Source organism: Schistocerca gregaria, chromosome 1 (assembly GCF_023897955.1).
Source record: "Schistocerca gregaria isolate iqSchGreg1 chromosome 1, iqSchGreg1.2, whole genome shotgun sequence".
Taxonomy (NCBI): domain Eukaryota; kingdom Metazoa; phylum Arthropoda; class Insecta; order Orthoptera; family Acrididae; genus Schistocerca; species Schistocerca gregaria.
In genome coordinates, this window is record NC_064920.1 from 629,436,285 (window position 1) to 629,458,403 (window position 22,119).

At 41.2% G+C, this 22,119-nt stretch overlaps 1 protein-coding gene across 1 annotated transcript in view; it reads left to right on the forward strand.

Moving 5' to 3' along the window:
* The window catches only part of LOC126359934 (5'-3' exoribonuclease 2 homolog), a 407,169-nt gene that overhangs the window by 6,078 nt on the left and 378,972 nt on the right, over positions 1–22,119 (forward strand). The window contains exon 5 of the mRNA XM_050007668.1: positions 9,874–10,047. Coding sequence (XP_049863625.1) covers positions 9,874–10,047 — 174 coding nt within the window. The remainder of the gene's footprint in view (positions 1–9,873; positions 10,048–22,119) is intronic.

Here is a 22,119-nt window from a genome sequence, read left to right on the forward strand (position 1 = left end):
TTCCAGATTCTGTTGTTGGTAAATAATTTTTGTTTTGGATTTAATCTGTAGTAATTGTGATGTTTTGTGTATTTATGGTGGGTTGATTGTGTTTTAATTCGTGTAGTGATGATGTCCGATTTTTAGGTTGTTGAGGTTTTGGGGTTTTGGTTCTTTTTTTCGTAGTTGTAGGTGTTGGGTTTTTGGTGTTCACAGCTGCGGTTGAGCTTTATAAGTCAATGGAATTGTCTGATTCCAGTTTTTGTAGTTGCAGGTGATGGTTTTTTTGGTATCTGCAGCTGCAGTTGAGCTATTTAGGTCAAGGGAAACGTCCGTTTCCATTTTCCGTGGTACAGCTATGGTTCGGCTATATAGGTCAATGGAGATATCCAATTCCTGTGGTTTTTGTTGGTGTTGCGGAATGCTGTAAATTTATTTGTTGGTATTTTCTATTTTGGGATCATGCAGTGTTTTTTTATTGCTTTGTTGTATATTATTTAGCTCGTCCCCCCCCCCCCCCCCCCCCTCGCTTTCTCCCCGTAAATCCCCAGCTTCCTGCAGTTGTCCCATTAGTTCCTTTTTATTTTTGGAGTGACACATTATTGTGTAATTTATGAGTGTTTTGCTTTTATTGCCAGTTGTATGTAGTGATGTCACAGTCGCCATATTGGATACAGTGAAAGGAATGGGTCATAAAAGGCAGGTCGAATCAGACGCTTCTATAATGCCATCTTAAGAACTATTTGACGCAAAAGTGCACTCATTTTCCATAAAGAAAAAGAGAACTGTAATACTTTAGAAGGGTGTGTCTATTATGTATCCACAATGTTGTTGTTGGTGACACTATCGTGAGCATTCATTGGAAGTTATGTTGGTGAAACAATTGGTTTGTATAGCCAGTGACATATTGTATTTTTTCTTTGGATTGCAGGAAAAATATTTTAAGTGTTTAATGTACTAAGAACTTTAAGAGGTTGGAGACTGTTCACTTAGAAAAATCCTGGGGCTAGAAAGCTGGCCATTTATGCCATTATTTAACCCTTTGGTGGGCACGCCTTTCATACTTCCATGAGTGGGTGCATTGTGGCTTTTACACCGCAATTAGTATTACATTTTTAACGTAAGGAAAGATAATCTTTATATAATCTCCAGTTTCATTTTATTGGAGAAAACATAATATTACGTGGCTCTATAAACATAATCTTTTATTTATTTGTTGCCTTCGCAATTGTCTATTATTGTCATTGCAATTTATAACAAACCGATATTTTTTATTGCCTTAAGGTTCTTTTAATTATATCACTTAATTGCACTGATTCATGTGAAAAGATAGCAACAAGGGAACACATTATGAAATGGAGCATTCATAAACTCCCTCTCTTCTTTATGATTGTGAATAAACTATTCAACTTCCATCTCCAGCTCACTTTCTCATTGCACATATTTTGTATGTATGACACTGTTTCTTGCATACATTTTCCTTGCATTTCTTATATACTGTTTTGGTTCTGTTGTTTTAAATACCTGCTACATATGTAATAAATTCCAGGTTTTGTTGGCTCCTTGGTCTTCTCTTCTTCGTGCCTATACTTGATCTAGAAGGCGTGAATATCCTTGGGAAGTGTCTCAAGTAACGCTCATCGATTCAAATGTTCTTCCATTAGATCCAGAGCAAGACGTTTCAAAAAAATTCGTCTTCTTTCTTTGTTATCAGGATTGTTGAATTGGAAAATAATGTTTGCATTTATCCCAGCAATATCTAGATGTCTGTAGAAAAGTGCAAGTAACCATCATCGCATTATTCTGTGAAGTACTGTAGGATGAGCACATCTGATCTACAGTCTACTCCGCCTTCGGTAGCATTGTAGTCCAAAGTCACTCTCAATTTATTAGTCTCTTGATACGTTTCATTTGTGCTGTACATTGGTGAGACCATACAAAAATCAGTTTTGAAAACTGAAGAGACATGACTGTACTTTTTCGGGTTTTATTTGCTTGGAATTCTTGAAGTATTTCCTTCTTGTTTTTTTCATGGTTCCCAAGGAAATCAAACCTTTGCCAAGGAGATTTTCAGCCAGAGGGTAGCTATTGTAGTAATTGTCAGTCTCCTTTGCCAAGGAGATTTTCAGCCAGAGGGTAGCTATTGTAGTAATTGTCAGTAGTAAGATTTCTGCTTGTTTCCTCAATTAGTGTCACTAATCTTTGCATAGTGTCATCAGGCTTGTTAACTTCAGATAGGGTCCTGGCATCTGCTTGCCACAGTAAATTTCGAAGTTCAGGGTGTAAAATGTTTTGGCATCACACGAGGCACAAATCTTGATCCCATATTTTGCAGGCTTATTAGGGATATACTGTACAAATCCGCAGCGTCCTCTGAAAGGATGCAACATCTCGTCAATAGTGACAGACTCTCTGACATTGTAGTGAGCAGGCAGTTGTTGACAAACTCTTGATGGAAGTCCCGAATAGGTGGTAGTTTGTCACTTTGTTTTCTTTTATTCCAGGTACCCAGGTCGTTCTAAGCAGAAAGCGAAAGCTCTTATAGCTGAAGAGTGTTTGTAAAATAATCATTCCTGTACCATCTGCATCCCACACATCACAGCAATTCATGTGTCCTCCTTTCTTAATACCTATTAGATACAATGCACGTAAAAGAGCCTTTATGTCTGGTTTTGTGATGTCTCTGCAGTCTCGTTCTCTTGAATATTGAACTTCAGCTCTTTTACTATTCTGGATGTATTGGTTTGTATTTTCTACAATGTTTTCAATCATCCCATCAGTAATAAATGGTTAAAATGTATTTTTCACTTATGCAAATAGTTTCTGTATCTTTTCCTACGTAAAATTGGTAATCATCTGTTTGTTGTCTCCCCTCTTGAACCATGTGGTCATCTGTTTCCTCTGTTGATTGTTCAGAGTCGCTGCTGTGGTTTTCTTCTTTGATAACTTCCTCTTCCGACTCAGATTCACTTGAACCTGACAATTCTTGTAATTCTTCTTCTGACAATTCTTGCAATTCTCTCTCATAGTCTTCTGGACATACAGTTAGACGGTGCCTGTCAAGTGCTGTCTTTTTCTCAATTTCCACACTTTTATGACACCTAATGAAACACGTTTTTAAATTCGTTATATACTAATATAAAAGAAAGAATGCCTTGAGGTGAAAGAAAAGCCCAAATATAGAAAATACTTACATCACAAGGCGCTTAGCGGCAAACACACTGCAAATGCAACACTCATGTTTCAAAGAACAATAGTAACCAAACTGCTGAAAGGATGAATTGCACAAATGTAGTAAGTGGTGACATCGTTGAGAATAACAAATACATATCTGGACATGGACACAACTGTAACACTATTTGTGATACCAACAGAAAACGAAATCTCGTGGCTAACTGCCACAGGCGCGCCCAGGGATGGGTTAAAGCATTACTGGCACATTTTTTGGACCATATTTTGATAAGTAATGAGTAGCTTCACTCATATCTGGTAATAAAGGGTAGCCAGTAGAATTGTGCTATAACACATCACTAGTTTTTTCTTCCTGTCCATAATTGAGGTAATCTGCTGATCTCTTGATGCTTAAGGTTGAATTGCAGAGTAGTCACGGAGATATGAGTATTGTACATGGCTGGCCATAAGGCCGTGGGGTGGCACAGTTTCTACTCAGTAGTTTAGGGGAATAAATCTGCAACTATCATCATCTTCAGAATTGTTGGTTCTCTGGTTTAAACCCCTTCCCCTCTCAGACTATAGTACTGTGTGAACTGTGATTGTTTCTGGGAATGATTCATGTTTCCACCCATCAAGCGAGGTTAGACTATCTAAAGTAACTCTGTATTACTTCCGAACTTGGGCAACAGTTGTCATTGGTGTTGACACTTTCTGCTGGCACATAGGATTCCAAAGCTTTTGCCCCAGACACCCAATTGCTCTTCGAGGGCAGTTGCTAAATGTAGAACCAAGGAAAGAAAATGAGCCATTGTGGCATTAAAACAGTGTTTAAACTGACAAAACAGTGACTGAAGCTGACGGCATGATAGAAAGTAAGCCATGAGCACATCTGCACTGCACACTGAGAAGCACCAAAGTTCCGGCGGTATGGTGCAGTTGGCACTGGAAATGATATGGTTACAGTTTATGCTGCACTGGCTGACTGTGGGAGGATATCTGTAACAGTGCTTAGAGATTATTCCAACACCCAGGGTATAAAACTGTATGGTCTGTCGTGCCCCAGCATGATGGAGTGTAATCCCTTGCTGACATCATACCTCATCCATTGTCTTTCACATGAGATCAGTGTCATAGCAATTTACCCCACAATATGTTGCAGTGTAATAATATAAGAAGTCTTATTCACAAATGCCTCTTCTCAAAGTATTTACTTGTCCAGATGATGATGATGACATTCAGTGTTGGTAAGGCACAGTGATCTCTACTGTTGGCAGTAGTAGGTAACATTCGGAGTTTCTCTACATCACTTTGTACTAAAAAAATGAGATTTGTAAGTGTAATAAAACTCTAGCAAAGAATAGTAATTTGTGAAAGTTTTGTTTTTGAATGTAATGTACATTGTGTTTGCCACAGTGAAGCAATTTTTTACTCCACCATAAATGAGCTATCATAAGAGCCATTTACAATGAAAGTAAATGCTTGATTTGATTTTGGTAGGGAAGCTAAAACAGCTTTGGTCTAACCCGTCACTGCATGTACCGAAACCGAGTTTATTGTGCAGTGTTGCTCCCTGTATATCTAGTAAAGCCAACCAATGCCCTTAGATAGTGCAAGGAGTCGCTTTACCAGTTTTTTGCTAGACAATTTCTTGAGGTCTAGTTGTCTGAAAAATTCTGTGTCTCTTGCTCTCCAATGTCATGCATTTGAAGATTAGGTGTGACACAGTTTCTTCACTCTCATCACAGATCCTACATTTCTTCCATTATACCCATTGTATGCAGGTGTTTTTTGAAATTCCCATGGCCAGTCATCAGTCCAACCGTGAGTTTAATCTCTTTCCTGTTCAAGCCCAGGATTACAGAGCTTCTTTTAAAACACAGCTTTGGTATCATTACCTTACCATGTTTTTGTTTATAGACCTTGGTCCAGTATTCTGCATGCAGTCTTCTAAGCCAGTTCTGTAGTTCTTGTTTGATCATTGGCAGGACAGGTTCTGGTCCAATGAATGGAGTCTTCTTCCCATCCTGATCAGTCTGTCAGCCTGTTCATTGCCACTGATCCCTGAGTGGCCAGGGACCCACACTAGGTATACCCTATTGCTCCCCCCCCCCCCCCCCAAGCTCCACCAGACCCCTGTGACATTCTGCAACAATCTGAGACCTTGTTGCAGGAGCTGCCAATGATTTCAGGGCTGTCAGGTTATCTGAATAGATGTAGATGCTACGGTCCTTGTAACACCTACACCCATTCTCCTCCACACACGCCCTGGTTGCAGTAATTTCAGCTTGGCATATCAAGGCCAGTTTTTGTAGAGAGCTGGTGCCCTAACTGTTTTTGTCCCCACTGCTCCCTGCTTCCAATTATTATATTGTAAGACTTGTTGAAGCAGTTGGGAGTTGTTATATAGTCGGCCTGCATTTCCCCATCCATTCCTATATTTACCTAACTCACTATTTTAGTGTGTGATTGTGGATATCCCAGTGACATTCAGTTATTACCAGTTTTGAGTGTGTATGTATGCACCAGCTGCTGCCTTCATCTTGATCCAAAGGTGTAGTGGAGGCATGTCCAGCATGGCATCCATCCCAGCAGTTGGTGTGCTGCTAATTCCGCTTGTTACGTCTAAGCAGGCCAGTCTCTGCACCTTAGCAAGCTCCTTATCTGCAGCTTGCTGTTCTACCTTCTTCCACCACACTAAGGCCTCATAGGAAATACCTGTTGGGGCTTAGGCCCCAGTTTTAGCCACAAGCCCTTTGGGTACTCACTAGAGTACCTTTCACCTTGGAGCAGATGCTCCTAATGTGAGGGGTCCATATTAGTTTCTTATCTAAGGTTACCCCTAGATATTTCTCTATCCCCTTAACTGGTAGAGTTTCATTGAAGAGCCTTAGATTCCAACTTGAGTGTTGGATATGCTTCTTCGTGAATGGTACCACAACAGTCTTATTAGGATTAACCCTTAGATCCTGTTTAGTGCACCAGCCTTGCACAGTGTCCAATGCACCTTGTGTCGTATTCCTAACAGTGTCAGTAAATTTGCCAAGTATTACTATGACAAGGTAGTCTGTGCATCCCTGGTAAAAGCATTGTTTGGAATTTAGTTCCTCAATGAGTTTGTTCACCACTAGATTCCATGATAAAGGGGACATAACTCCTCCTTGGGGACAACCTCTAGTGGTGTCAATTACCATCTTTTCATTCATCATGGTAGCCTCTACCTTCCTTCCACTAAGCATGGCCCTAGTCCACCTACATAACCTCTGCTGCCCTAACCATGGAATCGAAGTTTGTGTTACTAAAAGTGTATTCCCCGTCCTCCTTCCTCAACATACCTATTTGGCACTCTAGTGAGGATTTTGTGAAGTCTGGCTTGAGCAGCTATGCCTCCACTTCCTCAGAGAATGCCTTCCAGGATGCCTTCTTTGCTTGTCTAATTGCAGGGTTGCAGTTGACAAGGGCTTCATTATATTGTGCTCATCGTCCTTTACGTCTTGCAAGGTTAAACAGTCTTCGTACCTGTTTTCTTTGCATTTCCAAGTTATTGTTCCACCAAGGTACACTCTTGTTTGTACACTTCTTGGTGGTTGCGAAGTTGTACTGGTATGAGGTCACTGTGGCAGAGGTGACAGCCTCTGCTACTTCCTCAAACTCTACTGGATTCCTCATCGAGTTTTTAATTTCCGGTAAGCTTAAGTCAAGGTCCCTCCTATATGTCTCTGTCTGTTTTCTTGGGATTCCTATGGACTGTGGTATGTCAACCTTGAATTTAATATACATGTGGTCCAATGAGTATGGCTCTAACGCCACATGCCATTGTTTGGCATAGCTGCCCATCATCATGGAACTAGAGGTTAAGTCAGTTACTTCTTCCCTTCTGCTATTCCTGAATGTAGGTTCATGACTTCTGTTCAGGACCTCCAAGTTGTTAGAAAAGAGAAATTCAAGAAGGTACTCACCTCTACTGTTGGTGTCCTTGCTGCCCCACACTAGGCTGTGAGCGTTGGCATCACATCCAACCAACAGTTGGTTGCCTTGCTGATGGCAAGCTTCTGTCAGTCGCCTCACCTCCAAAGGAGGAAGAGAGCTGTCTTCTGAAGAAAGGTATGCTGAGGCCAAAACTGTTTCTCTCGTGATATCTTCCTCACTTTGCTGCATCCTGATAGTCACCAGGTCCCTGGAGCAGAAATCCATCAATGGCATGAAAGAAATTCCATTTTTCACATAGATGCATGTTCTTGAGTTTCTTAGATTTCTAGCGTAAATCAACTTACATGCAGTGCCACCGAGCCTCGATATGCCCCCTTTATATAAGTAGGGTTCTTGTATCAGTGCCATGTCCACTTCCTGTCTCCCCAGACAATGGCTCAGGTCAGCAGTGACACCTTTACTCTGCTGTAGATTAATCTGCAGTACCTCCCGTCTCCCTCTTGCTGTCATAATTGACTTTTAGATCTTTGATTACTCTGAAGCTGACATGTGAGAACCCTCAAAACAATTTCAGATCTTGCTCTCGCATTGCCTTCAGGGACTTCTCTCCGATCACCACCTTCCAGTACAGCCTTCTGGTTGATTACTCTCCAGCCCTCTGTTGAGACGTTTGGGTTCTGGACCCCTATTTTCTCGAACAAAGTCTTTGGAGAGACATCCTTAAGGATCTTTGGTACCTATATTGATACCTTTGCCATCTTAAGCAGCTCAGCTGCAATCTTGACCAGCAACTTCGCATCTCCCACGGGGATATTATAGACACTTTGTCCTTGAGCCATTCCACCGTATGCACCCCCTTACAGACAAAAATGAGGGCACTGCAATCTTGATAGACCCTCCTGAAATTGGGTCCTGGACCAGCACCACCCCCCTCCCCCCCACCCCCACCTAATCTTCTCAAAGATGCCCATCTGTATGAGCTCCTCCTGCTGCGAGGTGATGCCTACCAGTGGATAACCTTCCTGTATAATTGCCATCTTAAAAACCGAGACTGCAGTATATAGGTCTGTTTCCCTATTTCTTGCCTCGGCTTTTTCGGGGCTCGCGTATCCAGAGAGGAGGGAGTTTTGATTCCTCCCTTATCATCTTGTTACCTGTATTTGATGTTGTGGGGGGTCTGCTTATACCCTTCAAACTGAGACATTTTTTTGTTGGAGGTCTTGAGCTTGACAACTTTTAATTCCCCTCACTTATGTTTGGGAAGCCATTCTTTTCCTTTATTTTGTTTCTGTTCCCAAAGAAGTTTCCTCATCTGGGCCCCAGACAAGGCATTAATGTTGATTTGGTCCAACTTCTCAGTTACAGTTCCCACTTCTTGCTCAGGTCTAGACCCTGATTCAGTAGTGGGCGTGCATTCCATCGGCCCTGACCCCGATGTTTGGGTGTCTGAGGTCTCAGTTTGCCCCTACGTTTGCTTCAATTTATTTTCGTTTGTCGTACCCATCTTGGTCCCAAAAGATTTGGGGATCTACATGGTCCACACCATGTAAACCCCGCACAGTGTAAGGCTACTTACTCAGGGAGATCGCCTGGTATCCCTGAGGCTCCATTTGTGACACATCTTCTCATCTGCAATGCACCCCTCGGGACAGATTGCATTACACCTTGGGTTGGGGAAGGGAATTTGGTAAGGACTAGGAGTGGATAAGGAAGACAGGATGTTGTGGGTCACTCTTAGTCTGATCCATCAGCTAAGGCATTTCCAGCAGTAGGTCCTCTACCTTCGGCATTGCCCTCAGCTTCACACGAATACGCAAGCCTCTACGACCACACGGACAGTGCTTTGCCAATGTGGTGTCCCCTGGAGAGGAAGTAAATGCTTAATTTAACAAAGATTTCTTTCCTTTAAAGTCAATTTTTGAAGTTAGCAAATGGAAGAAGTGACATGAGGGTAAATTTAGAAAATTTTATTGTCATATGTGCCATGATGATACATAGCAGTAGATTCATATCTATTTAAGTATAAAAATTTGTTAAAGCATTATATTTTCGTATTTGTGTTGCTGTTATCTGACATCAGAATGCTATTTTCATGATTTGGCCAATTATAGTGGCATATTTTCTACTTTATCATTATTTTTATCTTTCCTGCTATGCCATATGGCTTTCAAAAATTGATACCCAGTGATTGTAAATGGACGCAGTTGTTAGTGACAAATTTGTCTGAAAACTGTAGTCATCATAGTAAATACAAAATATGTAACATCATTGTTTTGAAAATAGTGGATACAAAGTAGGGAAAGATACAGTGGTCATAAGTTTAATGGTCTTGTGTTATATTCGCCAGTTGCCTTTTCGGATTGATGTATTGTTGGATTTCTCTCAACTGTTGTCTTCTCAGAGTATTCATTCCTAACACTCATTTTATAGTCTCCTTCAGCACAGGGCTGAAAGGAAATGATCATAATACTGTCAATCCCAAATCTTAAGATGGGAAGCAGAATTACTGAAACTGTACTAAGAATAATGTTGAATATCTGCAAATTAAGAAAATAGTTTCCAAAACAAGAAAATTAGCTGTTGCAGTTCTTTGAGACAACTTGACAGCTAATCTGGATTTTTTGCACTCATGCTATTCTGATAATATACTTTAATGTTTTGGAAGCAGTGCAGTTGATATTTATGCTTTTATGCAAAGGTTTTTGTACTGCTGTTTTTCTAAGTCACAGGAATTTTATTGCTAACCTTGTAATAATCTGTTACTAAGTAGTTTCCCTGCAATTTAAATTTCAGGCACCCCGGGCTAAAATGAATCAACAACGGTCACGGCGTTTCAGAGCTTCTAAGGAAAGTGTTGAGAAAGTTCAAGAAATGGCTCGTATTCGATCAGAATTGGCAGCAAAGGGTTGTTTCCTGCCACCAGAGAAACCAAAGGAGAGCCACTTTGACAGCAATTGCATTACTCCTGTAAGTCACTTTGGAAATGTGTTTTTCATGTTGTAATGAATTTATTTCTAATGTTCAGGCTTATGCTTTTGGGAAAAAGGTACATTATTGTTAATCTAAAGCTCAAGAATCTTTGCTTACTGTTAGGTTGATGCGAAGAGAATTCACAATTTAGATGAAAAATTAAACCATTCTCTTCCACAGTTGTGTGAGGAAAAGTATGATTTCTCCTGGCTGCAGAATAATGTCATATGAAATTGGATTACTAAGAGAAACACAGCAATTATTTTGTGCAACATTGTTGTGGCTGGAACATTTAGCTTTTATAGAAATGGTGTCATGCAACAATTGCCATGTGTAAAGGCGTCTGGACATTAGAACAGAAATGTGAACTACTGAATAAACATGTTGCACTTGTTATTGTCACTTTTGAACAACAGAAAGATGTAGTTTATTTATTCTGTGTATAAGGGCAAATCCCAAGTGAGCTACCCCTGGATATGTCAGATATTTATAGAGAAGACTGTATCAATAGTAGCAACATCTCCAAGTGGTGCAAATTCTTTGAAGGCAGCATATGTCTGTGCCTTGGCGAAGAAGGAATGTTTGCCTTGCTGGTTTGCTGTGTTGTGTGTAACTAGTAACAGCTCTAACACCACTAAATGTCACTATCATTGTGCAGTTCTTCAGAATAATGAATAAATGTTCAATAATGATTAAGTAAATTTAGGATGTTTTATTCCAGTCTATTCCAACTTCTTTAATCACTGCTAAAAGTCTAGATCAGGCCCAGTGGTGTATTTGTGTTTCTGATGCAGCAGTGTTGTCAGTGCTTGCCATAAACTATAAAGGGAATGAAAAGAGGTGTGTCAGATGCTGGTTCTATGCAGTCAGTGAGAGAGAAGCAGACAGACAATATAGTTCAAAGTAAAGGTTGAAGGAATAGTGTCACAGTCTCCAGTCAGCATACTGTAGGCTCTGAAATCAAAATGCATTTGAAAGAAATGGGCAAAGATTTCTAGAGTCAAAACTATTGATTTAAGTTAAGCAATACTAGTAGGTCTCAAACTAACCACACCTCATAATCTGTGAGATATTTGGCAAAAATTAAACATTTGTTACAGTCACAATTATAAATTTAATTGCTGCTCAATTCACTCGTGGAAATTTAAGCTCTTGTGTTACGTCCTAGCCTCACCACAACATTGTAATTCATGACACTTTTTTAAAAAAAAGCTGTCAAATATTTGTGACAGCAGTGAAGAAGGTAATGGATTAAATTTCTGCCTCTAGTTGTTTAAGTGCAAATAATGTTTGGGTCAGGATGTAACCACAGGGCAGCAGAAAACGCTGCCATTCATAGGTCAGGGAAAGGTGCTACTTCCTTGCCGGGACATTGGGGGGGGGGGGGGGGGGGGGGGGGTGACACATGCTATTGGGTTTGGGCAGGCCATTAATGAAACATCCCTCTTTACAAAAGCTCTTTATCCATTTTAGTGCAGGTAGGACATTACAGCATGCAGGGCGTTGTTGTCCCTTGATGAAATTGGTGATACCGTGGGTGCCAAGTGCTGTAGTCAGCAACTACTAGTTCACGAGCGAGTACAGCGTGTGCTAGGGACGACAGGCAGTAGTGTCAGTGAAGCTGCCCCCGAAGCACAGCTCTTAGCAGGCAGACTCACTCATGGTCACCGCGTACCACACCTGGATAAGTGGTGCTCAAATTGTAATATTCAGCTCAGACATAGTCGAAGAGTATGCCGGCACTGGGCTGTGATCAGCAAAGATACAAGCCTTCAGAAATCTGTCTACAATAACGTAGTGACCAGGCCCATCCCAGCCCAGACTCAAATGTGCGTATTACTAGGGAAGTGGCCACAAGCAGGTGGTAGTCACTCAGCAGGTGATTCAGCATCAAGTTACCTGCTTATGGTCTCCAGCTCAGGCAGTTGCCTTTCCCTACTGGAGACAAGGTCTTTGGTAGGTGACTGGATACCTTATATGGCACTGCATGGTCTCCACCTCGAGCTCAGTACCTGATGGAGATGGCAGTGGTCAGTATCACATACACACCTTGATACGATCATGTACAGAGAACACTGACAAGCATTGGAAAATGTCTGAGAATGATGATCTGATTTGGGGGGAGGGAGGGTTATCTATGAGAGTTTACTCACCAGTATTACTCTAACAGCAGCATCCTCAGCCCCAAGGAGATAACATTGTAGCAGTTGGGTACCATCATTGTGTGGTGGTGACTTCATTCGTTCTACTATTCTTGTTTAGTCAGTTCCTGAACAAGCTCAGCCGGACCAGTAGTACTGTCGAACTTCACCCCTTCAGAGGTGCTAGTTAGCTTTTTCCATTTTATCAGCTTCCTCAATAAGCTTTCTTTGGTTCTGAATATATCATCCTGTGAAATGGTGTCTGGGCTTCAGAGCTCTGCATTTATGTTACAATAACATTTGCTTTCTGACAAATGTATTTATTCATACTGAGTATCCCATGTTATGTTTTGCTGTTTCTCATTTACTTGGGGTTGTCTTAACAGTTGGCTGTTTGATCTGTTCTAGAGTTTTTTTATGTTCTTTGTTCAGTGATGTAAACTCCTTTCCTAAGAACCCATCTTCAACCTCAGCATCATCTGTTTCAATGACGTAATAATGTGGCGAACTGCTTTTTTTCTTCACATCTATATCTGCATATGTTCATTATCCATATTGTATCACTTTCTTAACACTGGAAGATCTCTCAGCTGAGAACTTGTTTCATAATGATATTTTTTGCTTAATCTATTTTTTCTCATATATAAGAATTTTTTTGTGTCTGGCACTTTTGGTTCCAACTGATTCCTGTACCAGTTGTACCACTGAAAGTACCTGTGGAAGGCAAAGTTGCATTGTAAAATTCTGTAGTTATCAATATTTTTACGACTCAATTACTTTTATCCCAGCTTTGATGAAAGCATTGCTTTTCAAAAATTTTGGTCAAGTTGTTAAGATTGCATTCTTTCAAAAGCTGTGTAAGTAATGGTCTAAAATGAGTCGTATTGTAACTCACCACTTCGGCTGGTGGTTTATGACAATGTGGAAATGTAAACTTAAAATATTTGACAATGTTGGACATGTGTTAAATTACAGCAGCCCAAATTCTGGATGAGAACAGGAATCAGTTGTTAATAAATTCCATTTGTTGGTTTACTTGAATAAATCAGCTCTAACTTATGACCATGGTCATTTTGAAAATTCTGATGAGATGAAAGTCTCATGGAAATCCCTTGCCTCCATGATACACTGAGGGCATTGCTATCAGTTTTTCTGTAGGAGTTAAAATACTTGGCCATTATATTGACTGCTGTTTTAGTGTTCTGGATTTTGCAATTTCTGGGGGCAATGATGGATTCCTGTTTCCTCTCCATTTCTAATGGTCAAACGATTATAAAGCCACACTGCTTTCATAAGTAAATTGAGCTCTATTGAAATTTCAACTTTGTATAGTAAAGTAGACCTTCAGTTACGTGTAACAGGGTTTTGATAACTGATTTTGCCAATAATTAGTCTTTTATGAAATTATGTTGTACCAGTGTCCATAGGAATATGAAACAGACCAGCACTTAGTGATTGGCCGTTTCATAATCATCACCACATTTGAGCCACTCGTGAATATTTTCTTGATAACATTCTGCTGAAAATTCTTTAATGAATTTAGTCAGCTCAGATACAGATTGGCTGTTTCGTAGCTCTTCCACATCTACATTTATACTCCGCAAGCCACCCAACGGTGTGTGGCGGAGTGCACTTTACGTGCCACTGTCATTACCTCCCTTTTCTGTTGCAGTCGCGTATGGTTTGCGTGAAGAATGACTGCCGGAAAGCCTCCGTGCGCGCTCGAATATCTCTAATTTTACATTCGTGATCTCCTCGGGAGGTGTAAGTAGGGGGAAGCAATATATTCGATACCTTATCCAGAAATGCACCCTCTCGAAACCTGGACAGCAAGCTACACCGCGATTCAGAGCGCCTCTCTTGCAGAGTCTGCCACTTAACTGTGCCTAACATCTCTGCAATGCTATCACACTTAACAAATAACCCTGTGACGAAACACAGCGCTCTTCTTTGGATCTTTTCTATCTCCTCCGTCAACCCGACCTGGTACAGATCGAACACTGATGAGCAATACTAAACAATTAATATTGTATGATCATTCCACTTCAAATCGTTCTGTGCTCATACTCCCAGATATTTGACAGAAGTAACTGCTACCAGTTTTTGTTCTGCTATCATATAATCATACAATACATCCTTCTTTCTATGTATTTGCAATACATTACATTTGTCTATGTTAAGGGTCAGTTGCCACTCCCTGCACCAAGTGCCTATCCACTGCAGATCTTCCTGCATTTCGCTTCAATTTTCTAATGCTGCAACTTCTCTGTATACTATAGCATCATCCACAAAAAGCTGCATGGAACTTCCGTCACCATCTACTTGGTCATTTATATATATTGTGAAAAGCAATGTTCCCATAACACTTCCCTGTGGCACGTCAGAAGTTACTTTTAACGTCTGTAGACGTATCTCCATTGAGAACAACATGCTGTGTTCTGTTTGCTAAAAACTCTTCAATCCAGCCACATAGTTGGTCTGATATTCCGTAGGCTCTTACTTTATCAGGCGACAGTGCGGAACTGTATTGAAAGCCTTTCGGAAGTCAAGGAAAATGGCATCAATCTGGGAGCCTGTATCTAGTATTTTCTGGGTCTCATGAACAAATAAAGCGAGTTGGGCCTCACACGACTGTTGTTGCCGGAATCCATGTTGATTCCTACAGAGTAGATTCTGGGTTTCCAGAAATGATACGATACGCGAGCAAAAAACATGTTCCAAAATTCTACAATAGATTGATGTCAGAGATAGAGGCCTATAGTTTTGCGCATCTGCTCGACGACCCTTCTTGAAAACTGGGACTACCGGTGCTCTTTTCCAATCATTTGGAACCTTCCGTTCCTCTAGAGACTTGCGGTACACGGCTGTTAGAAGGGGGCAAGTTCTTTCGCGTACTCTGTGTAGAATCGAATTGGTATCCCTTCAGGCCCAGTGGACTTTCCTCTGTTGAGCGATTCCAGTTGCTTTTCTGTTCCTTGGACACTTATTTTGATGTCAGCCATTTTTTGGTTCGTGGGACGATTTAAAAAAGGAATTGCAGTATGGTATTCCTCTGTGAAACAGCTTTGGAAAAAGGTGTTTAGTATTTCAGCTTTACGCGTGTCATCCTCTGTTTCAATGCCATCATCATCCCAGAGAGTCTGATATGCTGTTTGGATCCACTTACTGATTTAACGTAAGACCAGAACTTCCTAGGATTTTCTGTCAAGTCGGTACATAGAATTTTACTTTCGAATTCACTGAACGCTTCATGCATAGCCCTCCTTACACTAACTTTGACATTGTTTAGCGTCTGTTTGTCTGAGAGGTTTTGGCTGCATTTAAACTTGGAGTGAAGCTCTCTTTGTTTTCACAATAGTTTCCTACCTTTGTTGTTGAACCACAGTGGGTTTTTGCTGTCCCTCACAGTTTTACTCGGCACGTAGCTGTCTAAAACGCATTTTACAATTGCCTTGCACTTTTCCCATAAACACTCAACATTGTCAGTGTCGGGACAGAAATTTTCGATTTGATCTGTTAGATAGTCTGAAATCTGCCTCCTATTACTCTTGCTAAACAGATAAACCTTCCTCCCTTTTTTTTATATTCCTATTTTCTTCCATATTCAGGGATGCTGCAATGGCCTTATGATCACTGATTCCCTGTTCTGCATTCACAGTGTCGAAAAGTTTGGGTCTGTTTGTTATTAATAGGTCCAAGATGTTATCTCCACGAGTTGGTTCTCTGTTTAATTGCTCAAGGTAATTTTCGGATAGTGCACTCAGTATAATGTCACTCAATGCTCTGTCCCTACCACCCATCCTAAACATCTGTGTGTACCAGTCTATATCTGGTAAATTGAAATCTCCACCTAAGACTATAACATGCTGAGGAAATTTATGTGAAATGTATTCCAGATTTTCTCTCAGTTGTTCTGCCACTAATGCTGCTGAGTCGAGAGGTTGGTAAAAGGAGCCAATTATTAACCTAGCTCGGTTGTTGAGTATAACCTCCACCCATAATAATTCACAGGAACTATCCACTTCTGTTTCACTACAGGATAAACTACTCTAACAGCGACAAACATGCCACCATCGCTTGCATGCAATCTATCCTTCCTAAACACAGTCTGTGCGTTTGTAAAAATTTTGGCAGAATTTGTGTCTGGCTTCAGCCAGCTTTCCGTACCTATAACGATATCAGCTTCAGTGCTTTCTATCAGTGCTGAAGTTCTGGTACTTTACCAATGCAGCTTCGACAGTTTACAATTACAAAACCGAATGCTGCTTGGTCGACGCATGCCCTGACTTTTCCCCACGCCCTTTGAGGCTGTTGCCCTTTCTGTATTTGCTCGAGGCCATCTAACCTAAAAAAACTGCACAGTCCACGCCACACAATCCCTGCTACCTGTGTAGCCGCCTGCTGGGTGTAGTGGACTCCTGACATATCCAACGGAACCCGAAACTCCATCACCCTATGGCGCAAGTCGAGAAATCTGCAGCCCACATGGTCGCACAACCGTCTCAGCCTGTGATTCAGACCCTCCACTCAGCTCTGTACCACAGGTCCGCAATTAGTCCTGTCGACGATGCTGCAGATGGTGAGCTCTGTTTTCATCCCGCTAGCGACACTGGCAGCCTTCACCAAATCAGATAGTTGCCGGAAGCCAGAGAGGATTTCCTCCAATCCGTAGCGACAAACATCAATGGTGCTGACATGAGCGACCACCTGCAGGTGGGTGCACCCTGTACCCTTCATGGCATCCGGAAGGACCCTTTCCACATCTGGAATGACCCCTCCCCCCCCCCCCCCCCTCTCCCTGGTATGTACCGGGAGTGCACAGTGGTTTTCTTCCCCTCCCTTGCAGCCATATCCCTATATCCCTAAGGGGCCCCATTACGCGCCTGACGTTGGAGCTCCCAATTACCAGTAAGCCCACCCACTGTGACTGCTCGGATCTTGCAGACTGAAGGGCAACCTCTGGAACAGGACAAGCAGCCAAGTCCAGCCGAAGATTAGTATCATCCGGAGACAGAGCCTGAAACCGGTTTGTCAGACAAACTGGAGAGGCCTTGTGTTCAGCCCTCCGGAATGTCTTTCGCCCCTTGCCACACCTCGAGACAATCTCCACTCCATCACGGGTGAGGGGTCAGCCTCAATGTAGGCAGTATCCTGGGCAGCCACAGCTGTAGCCCGATCGGGGGATGTGTGGGACAAGCTGGCCGGCCCCGACAAATCCCCATCTGGACCCCCACAGTGATGCCCATTGGCAACAGCCTCAAGCTGTGTGACCAAAGCCAACACTGCCTGAAGCTGGGAGCAAAGGAATGACAACTCAGCCCGCATCTGAACATAGCAGTCGCAGTCCCTATCCGTGCTAAATACTGTTGTGCAAAGAATTCTGAACTAATCTACAGAGAGTACAAACAATTCGACACAAAATTTAAACGGTTATTAAAATACAAGATTGCCTAGTAAATGCAGTAATGCTACTACTTGCATACTGCTGACACACTGCTCGGCAGCAGAAGGCTAACTGTACTGTCAGTAACGTACAAAGACTAATTGAAAGAAATAAACAAATGACAGACCACTATGCAACTTTATACATCACAGACACTAAAATGCAAATCTGCCCCTGCTAATTACGAGACTACACAATGATTTGACGGGTTTAACTAAACAAGTGCGCTAAGAACACTCAAAAAAATTCTCAACTTGACTACTACATTTATATGAATGCTAAATAAGCCACCTGCTGCTGTTGAGCACTGCTGACACACTATTCGACAGCAGAAGGAGACTACGTGATTTTACACTATTCAGATACTAAAATGCGATGTTACAACTCTCAAATACTATAATATGCTCGAAATTTGTGAATTAAACAATGCAAGTACCCAAAAACATGCAAAGAAATTAGAATTAAACTGTAAAAAATAAGTGAGCTAAGAGTATATGACTTGCTGCTGGCAGCTGCTTATCCAGCTGTGGCAGGGAGCACAGTCATGCTCTTTATGTGCAGTGATACATCCCTCAGAAGGAAGAAGCTTATTCCAAGCTATTGTTCATGTAGTGTACTTGATAGTATCTCAAGCTTCTGCAGCCATATATACAGCAATCTGTAGACTATTTCTTCAGACAGTTGCTGAACTATTTTCATATTCGCCCCTGACTAATACCGCACTAAACAATGCTTTTCTTTAATAATATTGGAATGTTCCAATGACATTTTTTTCCATCAGTTGGAGGAATGAAGTAATGTTAGAAAAAAGAAAAAAAAAAGCTTTCCATTTTCTTTTTTAAGTATATAGTTCTGAAGGATGACTGGAGTATTATCAGTCAACAGCAAAACATTTGTATAATTTCAACTTGCGAGTTATCACACCATTCTATAAAAGTTCCTGTCTGCATCCAGGAATTCTTTTGGTCCTTCTAGGTGACTGGCAGCTTTATATTCCATTAAAGCACCACAGATTAGTGGGCTTCTTCTGATCAGTAAAGATTGCCTGAACTTCATGTGCAAGTACCATAGCAATATTGCACGATTTATTTACCTTAAAACCAGGTACTGATATTCTTCAAAACTAGGAACATTGTTGATGTTTTGTTCCAGTATAAATCAATGTCCGTCTATTATGTGAACAAATTTCTTTCTAAAGCCTGGTAGAGTGAAAAAAAGTGATTGCATGATAAAAAAAAAAGTGTTCAATTATGTTAACACTAAACATGTGTACATATCCTGTAAACTTGACGTGTACCATATTTCGACAATAGAATTGTTCAAATGCTCTACGGAATGTGTAACTAATTAACTAATACATTTACTTGTAACTGGCATTGTGAATGGTACAACAGCACAATATGTCACAAGGGAAGTTTCAGATATCAACACAGAACAAAAACAATGATGTGTCATGGGAGGCTTTCCCGGCGTATGTGTTGTTTCCAGGACTATTGGGTGTCCAGCAAGATGTGATCGTTGAAGTCCTACGATATTTTGGTGAATAACCTTTCCGCCATCATCAGGTGGTTCTGATGGAATTCCATCAGAACCACCTGATGGTGGCGGAAAGGTTATTCGTCGAAATATCGTGGGACTTCAACAATCGCATCTGGCTGGACACAGGAGAGCCTTGGAAACAAAACAATGATTCCAGTATGAGATTTTCACTTGCAGCGGAGTGTGCGCTGATATGAAACTTCCTGGCAGATTAAAACTGTGTGCCGAACCGAGACTCGAACTTGGGACCTTTGCCTTTCGTGGGCAAGTGCTCTACGATCTGAGCTACCCAAGCACGACTCGCGCCCCGTCCTCACAGCTTTACTTCTGCCAGTACCTCGTCTCCTATCTTCCAAACTTTACAGAAGCTCTCCTGCGAACCTGTCTTGGGTAGCTCAGACGGTAGGGCACTTGCCCGTGAAAGGCAAAGGTCCCGAGTTCTAGTCTGTCTGGCACACAGTTTTAATCTGCCAGGAAGTTTTAAAAAACAATGATGTTTGTCTTTGAGGGGGAAACAGTTGAAGTGAAGTGGCCAGTGAATTTGCTGACTACAACTCTTTCAGCTACAGTTGCTTGTTATTTGGGTAGTAACACTTAGCGTATTTGTTCAAACTGCTCTGTGACTTTCTCTTTTCCAGAAACTTTTTTTGCTATAGTTTTGTAAATGCTTGTTGATTGGGTCTCTTAAAGTCTCCTATCCACTGCAGGAATGTTACTGATTATGAAGCCCTCATAAGCCATCATTATTTCCAAATCATCACTGTCTTCAGTTCTTTGTTATGGGCCAGCACCTCTGATGGGTGAAGTTGGGCAGCACTACAGTATATCAGTAATTCTGGGGGATATCGCCTATTCCAGTGTTGTGTTTCAACTTTGGTCTTTCAGTGCAGTGTGAAATTCATCTTGCGATATTGCATCCTGTATCCCATCTTCATCCACTTTTCTCTACCTGTAACAACTATTCTATATATTCTTTCCATCTTTTAGTTCACCTTAGTTCTGAGCAAGGTGGTACAGTGGTTAGCACACTGGACTCTCATTTGGGAGGAAGACGGTTCAAACACGGGTGCAGCCATCCTGATTTAGGTTTCCTGTGTTTTTTCTAAATTGCTTCAGGCAAATTCTGGGATGGTTCCTTTGAAAGAGCACAGCTGACTTCCTTCCCCATCCTTCACTAATCCAAAGGGCAAGGCTAATTTCCTCCTCCATTCTTCCCCAAACTGATGGGACCGATGACCTCGGTGTTTGGTCTCTTTCGCCGAATCAACCAGTCCTACTTAGTTTAAAAATTGGGTGTATGGGTTCTGCTTGCTGTAAGTCAAAATCATAAAAATCAGAGGGTTGCCATGTGTGCGTGACTGCTTGCTCGTCACCAATTGGCTCATGAATGACACCGACCAGTCCTATCCTGTATCGTCGCTAGTGGTGAGAAATGTGTCTTTATGCTAACATAAGGGGGAAAAAACGAATGGTTGAGCCCAAACAAAGCAGCAACTCTGTATAAAAATATCTGTGCGAATCCCCAAAAGATAATGCTATGCATTTGGTGGAACAGGGATGGTGCAGTGTACTACAAATTGCTTCTCTGAGGGGATTTAAAAGTGATTTCAATCCTGCTTTGTCAACAAAGTGGCTGTACAAAGTTCTCTTGCTTTCTCTCTTAGCCCTTCAGAAAAAACCATACAGGTAGGGTTAAAAATGTTAAGAGGAAAAGCCTTGTGAATCCCAAAAAGGTGTTACTTCCACCACTTCACACTAAAATGGGGCTGATGAAACAGTTTGTTAAGGCATTACAAAAAGAAGGAGTGTTTCAGATATCTTTGTGGACAGTTTCCTGGTTTATCCTAGGCAAAGCTAAAGGAAGGAATTTTTGTCGGACCAGACATTAGAAAACCAATAACAGGTCCCAACTTTGTGGACAAAATGGAAACAAAAGAAAAGGGAGCCTGGATATCTTTTAAATTAGTTGTTACCAATTTCCGAGGAAACAAAAGAGAGACAAACTACAAGACAATGATCACAGACATGCTCGACAATTTTAAGAAGATGGGCTGTAACATGAGCATTAAAGTTCATTTTCTCCACTAACATCGTGACTACTTCCTTGCAAACCTTAGTGATGTAAGTGAAGAGCAGGGCAAAAGATTCCACTAAGACATCAAAGAAATGGAGAGAATGAAAAGAAGATATCAGGGAAGATCAAACATAAACGTGATAGCAGACCACTGCTGGATGATAAAAAGAGGTGATCCTCAATGAGTCCACAGTTGGAAAAGCAATAAAAGATGCTTCGACAGAAAGCTAAAGCGTTATTATTAGAATTTATGAACTTGAAGAGAAATGGAGGTGTACTGGAAATGTAGTTTAGAACATGACTTATAAATAAGATAAAATTTTATGTTGTTGTTCTGGTCTTCAGTCCAGAGACTGGTTTGATGCAGCTCTCCATGCTACTCTATCCTTTGCAAGCTGCTTCATCTGTCAGTACCTACTGCAACCTTCTGAATCTGCTTAGTGTATTCAACTCTTGGTCTCCCTCTACGATTTGTACCCTCCACGCTGCCCTCCAGTACTAAATTGGTGATGCCTCAGAACATGTCCTACCAACCGATCCCTTCTTCTAGTAAAGTTGTGCCACAAATTTCTCTTCTCCTCAATTCTGTTCAATACCTCCTCATTAGTTGTATGATCTACCCATCTAATCGTCAGCGTTCTCCTGTAGCACCACATTTCGAAAGCTTCTATTCTCTTCTTGTCTAAACTATTTATCATCCACATTTCACTTTCATACGTGTCTACACTCCATACAAATACTTTCAGAAACAACTTCCTGACACTTAAATCTATACTTGATGTTAACAAATTTCTCTTCTTCAGAAATACTTTCCTTACCATTGCCAGTCTACATTTTATATCCTTTTTACTTCGACCATCATCAGTTATTTT